The 13,299-nt window shown below is 38.6% G+C and overlaps 2 protein-coding genes across 2 annotated transcripts; both read right to left on the reverse strand.

The window, feature by feature from the left end:
• Positions 1-583: 583 nt before the first annotated feature.
• Positions 584-5,101, reverse strand: LOC122761555 (lysosomal cobalamin transporter ABCD4-like). The gene is made up of 9 exons (XM_044016772.1): positions 4,769-5,101; positions 3,243-3,361; positions 2,606-2,733; positions 2,076-2,215; positions 1,866-1,982; positions 1,586-1,711; positions 1,176-1,226; positions 883-977; positions 584-795 (listed from the first exon to the last, which is right to left on the reverse strand). Exons 1-9 carry the CDS (start codon positions 4,807-4,809, stop codon positions 599-601), a joined length of 1,014 nt encoding a protein of 337 aa, XP_043872707.1. The 5' UTR covers positions 4,810-5,101; the 3' UTR covers positions 584-598.
• Positions 5,102-6,185: 1,084 nt separating this feature from the next.
• LOC122761556 (sphingosine-1-phosphate phosphatase 1-like) lies at positions 6,186-13,048 on the reverse strand. The gene is made up of 3 exons (XM_044016773.1): positions 12,032-13,048; positions 9,237-9,326; positions 6,186-8,345 (listed from the first exon to the last, which is right to left on the reverse strand). Exons 1-3 carry the CDS (start codon positions 12,719-12,721, stop codon positions 7,794-7,796), a joined length of 1,332 nt encoding a protein of 443 aa, XP_043872708.1. The 5' UTR covers positions 12,722-13,048; the 3' UTR covers positions 6,186-7,793.
• Positions 13,049-13,299: the final 251 nt, after the last annotated feature.

Raw genomic sequence — 13,299 nt, forward strand, 5'->3', positions numbered from 1 at the left:
CTATAGCATGTCGTCTAAATTTTTACCAAAGAGTCAAAAAAAGTCATAGATTACAATGTCGTCCAAAATATGGCAAAAAAGTCATACTATAGCATGTCGTCCAAATTTTGACCAAAAAGTCATACTATAGCATGTTGTCCAAAATTTGAACAAAAAGTCATAGTATAGCATGTCGTCCAAAATTTGACAAAAAAGTCATACTATAGCATGTCAAATTTTGACCAAAATCATACTATAGCATGTCGTCCAAAATTTGACTAAAAAGTCATAATATAGCATGTTATGCAAAATTTGACCAAAAAGTCATACTATAGCATGTCGTCCAAAATTTGACAAAAAAGTCATGTCGTCCAAATTTTGATAAAAATAATTTAGCATGTCGTCGTAGGTTAGTATGTCATCCAAAATGCTTTTGACAACATATTACTTTTTTTTCAATATTTGGACAACATCAGAGATGGCAGACTTCAATCCATTCACACAACAAGCCTCATTCGGCCTTGGTCATATTGGCAAGTGCGGAAACACAAACAGACAGACAGACAGACACAGAGCCACTAAAGACAACACTTTACTCCCACTTCATGGGGTGAAGTAACTAGAGCTCGTTTTGTTTGTTTGTCAAAAAGCTACAATCTCCGAGTTCAAGATTACCACCAGGAAAAACGCTCACCTTACTGATGAGAGCACTGAGCTCACCAGGACTGAGGCCATCATAGATACCAGTGAAGATGGGAATAGCGATTATAATGTAGCTGAGAAATCCTCCGAGGTAATCGAACGTGTTCACTCCGACTGAAAGATAAGAGTTTGCAGTTAAATCTCTACATGTGTGAGCAACATATTATAGAGTAAGAAGGTGTGCGTGTGGGATTATCTTACTATAGAGCCACAGTTCTTTATTTATCAGACTTGTTTGTGTTTGTAACAGCGCCTGCAGTCTTCGATTGGTCCTCATGTGCTCCACTTTACCAGCTCTAAAAAAACAGGGAGCAACATTTGATCTCAATAGCTATGATCACATTGTGTGTGTGATCTGATGTGTCGGAGGAACTCACATGGACACAAATGTTTATTTAAATCACAGGAAAGCAGATTTCCTGCTTAATTTCAAGAGGGGTGTGTCACCGTTTTGGAAATGTCTCTCCTTTTGCTGCACACAATCATGTCCATACCTGTAAAAAGCTGCCGACTCTGCGTTGACACGGATTTGCATGTGCTTAAATCTGAAACAGGGAAAACATTATATTTAACATTTAAAAACACATAGTTCTTTTAACTCTCCTCAAGCAATACAAAGTACAATTGTATCAACATGAGACGCGTAAAATTTCAAAATGTCGACCATGCAAGCCAACACATATCCTGTGTTGTTTCCTAAGAGGCAAAAGGCTCTGGGCCTCACTTCCTCTTTACAAAAGAAGGGGTTTCCTTGACATAACCTGGAAAGATTCTGCATCAAATAAAGCTGAAAAACATCAAACCTGTTAAAGTTCAGAGAAAAGTCATTTTGACTGGCCGGTTACATGTTTGTTTCTGTAACTAAAACACACTGTGTACACAGAGTAGCTACACGAAACGTTACCTGAAGTCTCCCTCCAGTTTTTCTTGCTCAAACAGAGTTGACACAATCGGCCCCATGAGGATTTTATTGGCAATGGTCCCAATCACAAAGTAGCCAAAGATGCTCACAGGACCAATCCAGCCAGTGCTGAAAAAGAAGGTAACTTTACTTCAACTGTGCCTTCCATGACCACAGTGGTATCGACACAAAGTTTAAAAGGAAGAGAATTACATTCATATAGCAGTACTAGAGCATACAATGAAGAACCCCTTATCTAAAAGAAAGTTGTTTTTGCTCACACCTGTAAAAGCAGTGGTACGAGTAGTAAGTCAGTGTGAATGGTGAGATGATCAAGCGACTAGCCATGGTGCTCATCTGCTTACACAGCCTCTCTGCATCCTGACTGATCCGCTGGTCTCTGAAAATCAAACAACACCACTCATCTTTCACACTCCGATAGGTGAAATGATTTAATTTCAGAGGGCAAACAAAGCACTAGTTGTATCCTTACGGGTTGTCTATGTCCTCTCTTAAAACATTAATCGTGTAATAGACTCGGCCCTGGAAATAAGCCGTATGGAGACTCTCGGTAAGTGTCTTCCTCCAGCTGACATACATCCGATTGCAAATGTACTGGTCGAGACTTTTCAGCTGGAGAGAGAAAGAGAAGGAAAAAAATGTCTTTTAGAGAGAAAAAGCAGTCGTTTCTATGACAGCAATTAGGTAAATATAAACAGTGGTTATCAGGTTCAAAATCCAACTACACAAAACGGAAAGTGTGACGGCTGTAAAATGAAGAAGCTGGGTCATCCTAACCTGATAAAGATGCTACTGCCATTTATAGCAGCAATCATAAGTCCATTTTAAAACACATACAATAAATCACCTCCTGACATTAATGATAGTATGAATGATGTCAAAGTGTTGCTGCGGCAACAATCTGCTCAGTAGTAAACAAGTTCTGAATATTGCATTGTATTCATAATATCAGGAGAGTAGGTCGGCCAACTTCTGCCAGCACTCGCTGCTGCGTCCACTTACTGTGGAGTTGAGTAAGATGAGGACGATGGCTGTGCCCACCAGGCTGCTGAAGCCCGAGTAATCTTTGTCTGCCAGCACATTGTAGAAGTGACTGGGGAGAACACCCACCTGGTAAATGATCAGCTGCTCTGATGACAGCAAAAGAGAAGTGTTGGCACATTTTTGAGATGCAGCTCAAGCAGAGACTTGTAAAACAACACAAAGAAAATGACATTAAGCTAAAGGTCAGTAGATAAAAAACATAGTAACAGTACAGCATTCTAATGATAGAAGATAAAGCAGGAAGTTTGGATTTTGTTTGAACAGGAATTTTGCACTTTGGCAGCTACAAGAGGTGAAAAGATTGTGAAACTATGACTTAAACTGTGATATAAACATCTACAGGCTTCTATCACAACACAGGACAAAGGAAAATGAAACATCTGCCAACGCTGCAGAATCAGCCGGGAGAGTTGCCATTACTTTACTAATGAAACAAAAGACAATTCTCAATTCAAAAGCAACGCCAGAATAACCTATAAATAATAAAATGATTATTCTTTTTGAGTAAGGCTCATAGAAGTCGTATACTGATCCTAGAGAAAGTTACACACTCCAAGTTGCAATACTCCTCTTAAACAAGCAGCTGTTTTGTTACCTGTCAGTGTGACAGCAAGCAGCGTCCCAAACATCAGCACACTTTGACTGCTCCATGATGGAAACAGGACCTTCTGGATGTTGCAGAACCTCTGAACAAACTTCCAGTCCAATTTTGGTCTGACATTATAAATTAAACACACAGAGACAAATAAAGGCACATGTGAAAAAAGAAAAAAACTACATTTAAAACAACACCATGTAGATTTTGCTGCATGTGATGTCACTGTAGCAAACATGCCAGGATGAAATCCTCTTTTTCCTCATCATTACTCTTTATCTTGCTGTTGGTTAACTATGATTAAGTTACTCACTTCACATAATGTTCCCAAAAGCGGCTCCATTCCCCCGTGTTACAAGTCAGTGCTGCATAGTATTAATTTTGAAACTGTTGTTTTAAGGTTGGAAAATAGGTGGAACACAGTTGCTTTAAATCTTATTGACTTACATCACAATATGTGATTTTGAGATGTGGAAATTCCTCCATTTATTTGCATCAGTCTCACAAACCTGCACACACACACCAAGCACTGAAAACCTGCCAGACAACCTATAAATATGACAGGGCATCCAGTGCGGTATCCCCCACTCTTCTCTGGAACTCTATCCTCTTTAAACCAACTTGTTCACAAAAAAGGCTTTTAATAACTAAATAATATATCCATGGCATTCTTACTGCCTCTGTTTTTTTCTATCCTTTGTTACCAACACCAAGGAGTTTATGTTTTGCCAGCATTTGTGTATCGGCACAACTCAAAATATTAAGAACAGGCTATGATAACATTTACGTGGATGTAGGCTCTAGCCGGAGAAATGACTGTACTTTGGTGGTGATCCAGATTCAGTGTTTTTCTAAAACAACTGTTACCCTTGCAAGATAGGGGAGTTTTCAACATGTTTCCTCATAACTATACTAAAAATGCCATGGAATAGTAAGGTTTTTTTATTTTAGTCTTGATGACCACTCAAAGCTGCTTTACACTGCAGTTTATCATACCTAGACTTACACACAACTCTATGTTACTATGTCATTTTTGTAAAAATGTGGATTATTGATGTGAAACATGGGAAATATATTTTTAATTATTTATGAAAATCGTCCCTAGTTTAAATTTTTAGCACCACTGGTTTCAAATTTGATTAACAACCTAAAGTAGTTTTGTACTGACACTGTGGGAGACTGAGCAGCATTGGTATAGGTTTATGCTCCATTAATGCTTTCTAAATGCAAACATCATTATTAGCAGTAGTATTTTTATTATTGTTTGGAACAATTACTACTTTTACAATGACTGACCTGTCACTTAACTATAGTGATATGGTGTTTCTGCCTCCTTTCATCACAAATATTTACTTTAGGGAGGTTTTACTGTGTAACTGTTTGAGGCTGACGCAGTGAGTGAACACTGTTTACACAACAACAACAAAACCCTGGTACTACTTGAATTAGCAGAGGACCCACGCAAAGTTTAACTGTTAATATGGACACACTTCACCTGTTCTATCTGTATAATATTACAATATTACCTTTTTGACCTTCTGCCTTTTGACTTTTCCAGACGAGGCATCTGCTCAGCTCAGCATGCGTTTCTCTGACCCGATGATGATGACGATGATGATGCTGAACACCAACTCGTAATCGGCTAGTCAAGCTAACCCTCAGACTAACGAGTGATTTCACCGCGGGGTCACAGGTAAACAGAAGTTAGCGAGAAGAAGAACGAAAAACATAACCTTCCTTACTCCTCTGACGGCGTCTTAACGTAGCGTAATTACATGAACATTGTTTAACTATCAGCTTGTCTTGTGACTTCTCTGTCAAACGAGGTCCAAATGTTTTGAACGCGTGAAAGTAAAAGTCCGGACTTCCGCGTTTATGTACGTAGGTTTTCAAAATAAAAGTGTTTTGTTTTATATGCGCATGCGTGAACTGGAACCGCTTGCTCTGGATACTATTGTGTGAACCACTATAACCGCTACTACTACAACTACTACTAATAATAATTAATTGTTGTTTTATTGAGTGCATATAAAGATTTACAAAGACACTTCAATAACTTACACATTCTAACAAATATAAACTTTAAATTACTAGAAGCACACATATTTACTCCTCTAAAACCATATGTAAACACAGTGTATACTGTATATTACCAGACCAGTTCATAGACAGACACCAGAGACAGTAGTACAAAATATTATTTGGACAAACTGGATGTCATCATTTATGTGTGAAAACTCCCCCCAAAGAATAAAAATATTTTCATTTTATTCAGTTACGCACACATTCTACTCTGTTTTAGAAATCAAAAAAGTGAGTAAATATTTCTCATGATGAGTGGATGTGATGGGGAGTGAGTGCTGACCTCTGTGAATTCTTTAGATTTCAAGACCAAAGAAAGAGGTTCAAGAGTCCAACAGAGGTTTGTTGTCCATGTGTAGATCATTGTATGTCCACTTTATGTTGATTACAAACCAGATACAAATCTGAAACCTTATCTGAGTTGCTCAAAGGTTGAGCATGACACCAGTGTGGTGTGTTGGGGGAAAAGGCAGTCAACTTTGTCGGCACAGCATATTCTATCTCTGTGTTGTGAGATACTAAAATAATATACAGTATCTATCTGAGTGTTATAATTATACACATATCGCATACACTATTCATGTGTAATGTGCTTACAACTTGCTGATGTAACTATTAAAAAAGTTAAATAAATATGACAGAATTTTTTCTGTCACCTATTTAATACAAACAATAAATCACTCTGATTTAGTTGTAATCACTGATGGATCTAACATAGTTTTTAAGTCTAAAGAAAATCTTGCAAACAAACATCTGGAAAACTGAAAAAGTCAGATCTTCTCAGAAATACTGCACTTTAACAGGAATCAGCAGCAGTTTTAATTCTCACGTTACATTATTCAAAAATAATACAAACATGCATTAAAGTTTTAAATATTTTATTTTTTTTAACATATTTTTCCAGATACAGTTCTTGCATAACAAATACAGAGAGTTAATGGCAATATTAGATCTATAAATATCCATGATATAAGAGCTCTGGCATTCATCTTCTGACATGAGCATTATACAATTAATAAATTACAGAAAAAAAATAATTTTCCACACGAGAGCTAGAGTCAGTGTTTGTATGTCCTATGGCATAAGAACAACTGAAATTTCTCTGAGTTTCGTAGCAATATGTTTTGATTTCAATTTTTTTTCTTGAGCAAAACTTCAGCCCAAGATTATCATGATGATAAAATAAATTATCAAAAATATTTGTTTTTCTTCTGTTCTGCTAAATTCTTTTCTTTTTAGTCTAAAGAACACGTTATTTTCATTTTGCGCCAAAAACGACAAACTATTTTTGTGGTGCAAGAAATGCACAAAAAGAAGGCAACAGAATAACGCTGATTATGGACATGGAAAAACATGTTGGAGCACAACAAAGAGAAAAAGTCTTCCGATTTCAGTTCAGTTTAAATACGGTCTTATTCATCCCAAGCTGTGTATTTGTAAAACAAATGAGATCACAACTATTCATGGTTTGGTGTATTCTTAGCATCTGGGATTCTTCAAAAAACATCATTATATAGGTTTCACTTATATGATAGAAATGTACAACAGGATAGATTCTGTATTAAAAGTTCCAGTTAACACTTGCATGTGTTGACCACAGGAGAGTCCTGACAACAAATCCCATGAAAAGGTCAAAATTAAACCTGTTTACTTTCTGATTTCCTCCAGTTTGTGACTCTAAGTTCCAGACCCGCTGGTTCAAACTGAAGATGCAGATAAGACATACTCAAACTGGGACCTGTTTGGGATGGAAATTAATACTTTTTTAAATTAATTCACACAGTGTGAAGGCAGATGTGGAAGTGATTCAAACTTAACTTGATTTTAAAGAAGGTTTAGTCTACAAACATAAATTTCAAATTAAGAATAAAAGCAAGTTTAATACATATATTTTTAATACTACTGGGGCTGCAATAATTCATTCATTATTAAATTTTGTGATTGAACCTTCTTAAATGATTTATTTGCTCTTATATGACAATAAAGTGGTTATCTTTGGTTTGTGGCTATAGCTGAGTGAAAACCTGCAGCCCTAAACAATACATTCCTCTTTCACAATGTACAATTTAGTTACTGGACATTTTCAAGGATGCATGTATAAATTAAAAAGGATATAACAACATAAGGAAGAATGTTAAGTATCCTGTTTGTTTGCCGTTTAACACTTTCTGTAACTGCAAAGAAAATTCTTGTAAATACTCTCAACTCTAATCTCTAGAATACTAAACTAAATAGTGGTTCGAGTGGTTGTTTTTTGTGTGCCTCATTCATGTACTGCATTTTAATAGTTTTTGGACAACAGTGAAGCTACTTAAAGTAGGAAATACTCAAACTGAACTATGATCTGTTCATGGGATTTGTGAACTACTCCTTTAAATGTCCGAATGTATCTGCATGTAACTAAGTGCTGTTTGCCTTCACCGCGCAGGGTGAACATGTCAGCAGTACAATGACAGTCTCAACACAAGCTCAGGCGAGGTTCAGCATCCCAAAGAGGAGAGGCACCACAACGACACAGCTAAAACCCACAACACTGTAGACAATGTAACGGTACGGCAACTCCACTTTCATGTGCTGCCTCGCCCGTCTCACATCGTCTGTGGGCAACCCAAACAGTCGACATAAGAAGGGAATAGTCACTCCCTTCATTGCCATTCTCGTGACAAGGAGGACAGCGACGCCTAAGAGGAAGCGCAGCACGGAGCGGAGCACCAAGCCAGTGGTGATTGGTGGTAACGTTAGAGGAAGTGAGGACAGCGGGGGATCCAGCAGCAGCCCCAGCTGATAGTTCACATGAGTAGCCAAAGCAGCTCCGGCTCCGGTACCCAGAGCCTGAGCCGTATCACCGCGAGAGGTGCTCCAGGAATCCAGGGAGAAAGCCACCAGTCCGAGGCTCACGTGTGACAAGGCAATCACGAGTGGAGCGTAGTGGCTCATCATGTAGAAGGTGTCGATCTTATCCAAGATTGGATGGAAGAAGGCGAGAATGAGAAGGCTGTACAGGAATCCAGTGACGACCTCCTGTAACACATAAACAGCATGAAGAAGTTCATATAAACTAGGTACAAATGATTTGTAGAGCTAGGTGGTAAAATTTAAAACGGTATACAACGGTATTTATTTATACTACAACAGTTATTTCATCAGCTAAGCCCTTGGTATATAAAAATGAATATCATAAAAAATATATATATATAAAATATTGAATTGCAATGATATGACATAACTTTTTAAGTCAAACTTCACTATGCTATCGAATGAAAACAAAATTGCCCCATGAGATACTGTCTACTAAACTCTAACACAAGAACCTACAGATATGAATTATTTCTAACATTTATGAATGTCAATCTTATAACCATATAAAAATAGAATGATACAATCTTAGCCTTTCCTGCCACGCCACTGAATCTAATCTAACCTTATCTACTAGCGTTTATGTGTTTATTAGCTCTGTGTACGGCTAATTATCATTCATGTGATATGTTTCATTAAAAAAAACTCCTTAATTTGCACAATACTTTACCCTGGATATTTTATTTTTTTGACTTGACTTCTTCACCTCCTTTTAAGAGTCTTTGAGTTTAAAATTCTACACCTGAAGAATTCACATGACTTAGTTATGCGTTTCTCAGAAACGTGAGAGAAACAAAATTCTCTCACAGACGTCTGTCTACCCACAGACGTTTCATATACACACACAAGTGCTGGATTGGTAGTTGTTATACTCTTCATAATTACGTATCACAAACATAAGCTTAACTGGAGTCATTATTTAACATAATGAATGAGTTGGAGGCCTTTTGTTTCCATTTTTTCTGAGCTCAAATTTAAACATGTTGCAGCTACACTTACACTTTCATAACCTAGAGAGGGATTACTTATTTGATATTGCTTTATTAAAATGCTTACCAGAATGGAATGCATCCCCATGTAGACTCTGCTCACACAGACCAGGACACTCCAGCTGAGAGCAACACAAAGGCCAAACAGGAACGAGTACTGTGGACGAAAAAAAAGAGAAAACACAGATATTAGAAAATAACTAGTTCATAAAGCCTCATACAGAGATAATACAATCATAATTAATGTACTCTTGGAAGTATTAGAATTCAACAAAACCTTAACAGTGCATAGTTCCTTTTGACTGATATTCTTTGAACGAGTTCAGACAAAGGTCAGTGTCGAAACATGGTGTCTTTGAACAGAACTTAGCAGTTTATGATCTGCATCTTATCTCGCGTAACCTTCAGTAACCGCATTCTGTTTCTTAATGTTTCAGTTCTTCAGGCTTTGAGGTCGTGACACTGCAGGGAACTTGATGACAGTGTTAAAGTTCAGGCTCCACAAACAGTTCACTTCTCTCCGTCCATACACTGCACAGCAACATTATAAAAACAAAACCTCTGAGGTGCTCAGCTCCTCCTCCCTGATATTGGCCCCCTTGGTTTGTCTCTTTTAACCTCAGCTTGATTTAGTCATGCAATGCATAGGGGAAGGTGAACAGTGTCACGAAAGACAACAAGAGGAGAATGTTGTCTGAAAAGAGCTGACAGTTGTTGGCATATGAATATGTCAAATATGCTTTATTTTTATAAATAAATTCAAATGAAAATTTAGAGGATTAAAAATGTTACATGTATGTTAATAAATACTGTTAGTTGATTAGGCAGGAGGGAAAAGGGTATAACATTTAGCTTGTTATCAATATTATATTAAAACCAATACAGACTGTAAAGTCACTGTACAGCAACTCTTTCATATATACTGCAGGTCCTGATAATCCTCCTCCCCTCTTCTTACGACTAGCTGCCCATATTATAGCTGAACCAGTGTCACATGTTTTTAATCTTTCCAAAAATGTAATTCCTGATGTCTGGTAGACTGCATTTGTAGCCCCCTTACTAAAACGTGGTGATCCCACCATGCTGAATAATTACAGACCAATTCCCAAGTATGTAAGTTTTTTGAAAGGCTGGTGAATGATCAAATCAAGGACTACTTGAGTTCAAACAACATTCTATCTCACCAGTCTGGTTTTAGGAAACAGCTTTGGAGGCTTTGGATGCCATGAATTACTGTGCTGCACTTCTGATTTGTCCAAGGCATTTGTCACACGTTGATCATGAGATCGATATGAGATATGGGTCTGTCAGACCAAGCTGTTGGTTGGTTCTCAAATTATCTCTCCAAACATACGCAATGCATGCTTTGAGAACTTACATTTCCTCAGCAATTTACCAACACATAAACATTTTTCACTCGAGTCACAGGTTAGTGATGCAGGCAGCCGGTTGCTTATCTGTGGAGTTGATCTATTTTCTACACGGGTAGTAGAGAATTCAGCTCTTCCATGGGTCACAACATATCAACAGGTAAACATGTTTTGTTTTGTCTATGAACTTTGACCTGGATTAAAAACTCTTCTGTCTCTCTGTCCTTCAGAAGTACAATAACCATCCTTGCCACATTTACTTCCACTCAAACCTGAAAAAACATGAACACTGGAGGGACTAATGTATTTCTCTTCCTCAAACATTAATTTCAAAAAAACATTCTTTAGCATTTACTCTTTCCTGCTTATGGTTAAACAATACTGTAAGTCAGCCTCTTAATGAACAAAGCAATGTTTCTGTTCCTCACTTGTTCTTTCCTGGCACACCCTGCATCCTGCTTTAATGGGAGTTTGCTTTAAACTTCTCTAAGAACCAGCTGCAGACATAAACTGCATCTTATATGTATCCATTTAATATCTTCTTACTACATTTAGCCTCAGCTTGTGTGTGTCATACAAGACTTGTGCAAACTGGAAAAAACAGGGACGTTAAAGCAGTCAGTGCAGTTTAAATCATTTGGCCAAACTGAAAACAAACAGACAAGTGAATCATATTAAAACGTAGATAAGAAGACAAACACTTGCATTACATTGTGAATATAAATGTAACAGACTTTTACTCTGTAATAACACATTTTCTTTTTCCACTGTTCATTTCCTGACACAACAAACTCAAGTGAACCCCACACGTCCTCTAACTCCCACTTCCTGAAACATCAGGCATTTTATGCATGTTTGTGTTCTACTTTAAACTGACAATAATCAACTGCTATGTATGTATTGTGAGGCAAGGATACTTCATCTGGGAACTAATATCTTTATCGACTAATTATTAGAAAACATCCAAAGATATTGAACTAACCAACAGTACAATTAACATATTAACAAATATCAGGCTAATCAAGTCAGATTACTATGTCATAATGAGTGAATCATTTGCTCAAATGAAACATGAAAGATCCAGAGCATGAGAGCTACTACAAGTAATGCAGAATCCACAGCTGCTGCGCTTAGAGTTGTATACAATGAACTTTGTAAAATCATGTTTCAAAGTGTCATTATTCCACTGAGGTCTATGTCAGGGGGTCTGCAACCTGTGGCTCTAGAACCGCATGTGGCTCTTCAGCCCCTCTGCAGTGGCTCCCTGTAATTGAGCTTTTTTTAAATTTCATTTAAAAAGTGGACACCTCATATTTTAGACCTTCTTTCTCTTTTCCTTTTCTTCTTTTATACCTATACTGTATATATCTAGATATAAAACATATTGTGTAATAGCAAAAATGGCTCTCCTAATTCTCTGGATTGCTATGTCGACACCATCACCTGCATCCAAACATGAGAAGAACTGAGTAGAAATTAGACGAGTTCTCACCTGCCACCGTCCATAGGTCAGCATGAAGAGACAGAAAGGTATGGCTGTCCCGGTCATGGCGTGTGTGGAGGGCATGCTGTACTCTGAGTTGTAGAAGACCTCCACCTTGACCACAGGGGGGGACGCCGGCCGGGACCAGCGGACCATGTCCTTGGTGGACTGTCCCACGAACAGATTCCAGGCCCAGACCACGATGAGCCTCCTGCTGACGAGGGCGTCGATGTTCCAGAAGACGAAGGGGAAGAAGACGATGAAGAACATCTCGTTGCCCAACTCGGTCCCAAACGTGAACAGGTAGAAGAGGAACTTGTTGTGGATGAGGAATTCCTGACCCACATCTCCGGTCAGGGAGTTCCTCCGGAGGGGTTTGGATCTGGCGGCGTCTGGGTCGACGCCCGCTGCCGCTGATAGAGCGTCAGGGTCGGCTGTAGCATCACTCAGCGTCCCGTTAACCTGCGATGCAGCTGCGGCATCTCCAGCTCTTCCATTACCGACACTGACATCCGAGCTGCGGATCCTCTGCTTCAGCCCCGGGCAGTCCTGGTCCGTGTGTCCCGCCTGCGGCTTCTGCGATTTGTCCGTAAAAGTCCCTTTAACGCCGCACAAACGCTGAAACCTCGCTACATGACACGGCTCCTGGAGATAATTGCACACGTTTACAAACGTCTTCACTAAGCCGTCGTTCGCCATGACTTCAAAACAGCGGTTAGTTTAAAACATAAAACGATGCTGTCTAAAGATGGAGTTCATGTTCGTCGCTGGAAATTAGAAGAGGGAGAAGCGCAGCTCAGCGGCTTTGATGTCTTTCTCTTTACCGGGATATAAACACCGCAGTTACACGAGTCTCTACCTCCAGTTGCCGGTGAATGCTCTCAACACGCTGTACGCGAAGTTGTGGACGGCAGCATCCAAAGTCCATAAAAGTTAACCATTACTTTACAGTTAGTCCACAGATAATAAATAATACTCTTCACCACAACCGCTGCCTCAGCCAGGCCTGACTCTTCTTCTACTGTTGGGCGAACTTAACAGTGCAGTACCCCACCTACTGGACCGGAGTGTAAATGTCACAAAAAAAAAGACACATTTTATTTTATTAATTTGTTAATTTATTTGGTCCTTTCATAAAACGGCAAAATAATACAATATTATTATTATTGTTATTCTTCTTATTATTATTGAGCCATAGCACAGTGGTAGGCGAGTTGTCTGTCAACTGGAAGGCTGTGGTTTGAATCCTGGCCCTGATATTCTATATGTGTCCTTGC

This window comes from Solea senegalensis, unplaced genomic scaffold (genome assembly GCF_019176455.1).
Source record: "Solea senegalensis isolate Sse05_10M unplaced genomic scaffold, IFAPA_SoseM_1 scf7180000014784, whole genome shotgun sequence".
In the NCBI taxonomy this organism is placed as follows: Eukaryota; Metazoa; Chordata; class Actinopteri; order Pleuronectiformes; family Soleidae; genus Solea; species Solea senegalensis.

Bases quoted from the DNA above. Each gene is read 5' to 3' on its own strand.
- LOC122761556 (XM_044016773.1), bottom strand. From the start codon at position 12,721: ATGGCGAACGACGGCTTAGTGAAGACGTTTGTAAACGTGTGCAATTAT. The intron at 9,327-12,031 runs GTGAGAACTCGT...TTTCGTCCACAG, and splicing joins TGACCTATGGACGGTGGCAG to TACTCGTTCCTGTTTGGCCT. The intron at 8,346-9,236 runs GTAAGCATTTTA...TATGTGTTACAG, and splicing joins TGGGGATGCATTCCATTCTG to GAGGTCGTCACTGGATTCCT.
- LOC122761555 (XM_044016772.1), bottom strand. From the start codon at position 4,809: ATGCCTCGTCTGGAAAAGTCAAAAGGCAGAAGGTCAAAAAG. The intron at 2,216-2,605 runs GTAAGTGGACGC...TTCTCTCTCCAG, and splicing joins TCATCTTACTCAACTCCACA to CTGAAAAGTCTCGACCAGTA. The intron at 1,983-2,075 runs GTAAGGATACAA...TTTGATTTTCAG, and splicing joins AGAGAGGACATAGACAACCC to AGACCAGCGGATCAGTCAGG.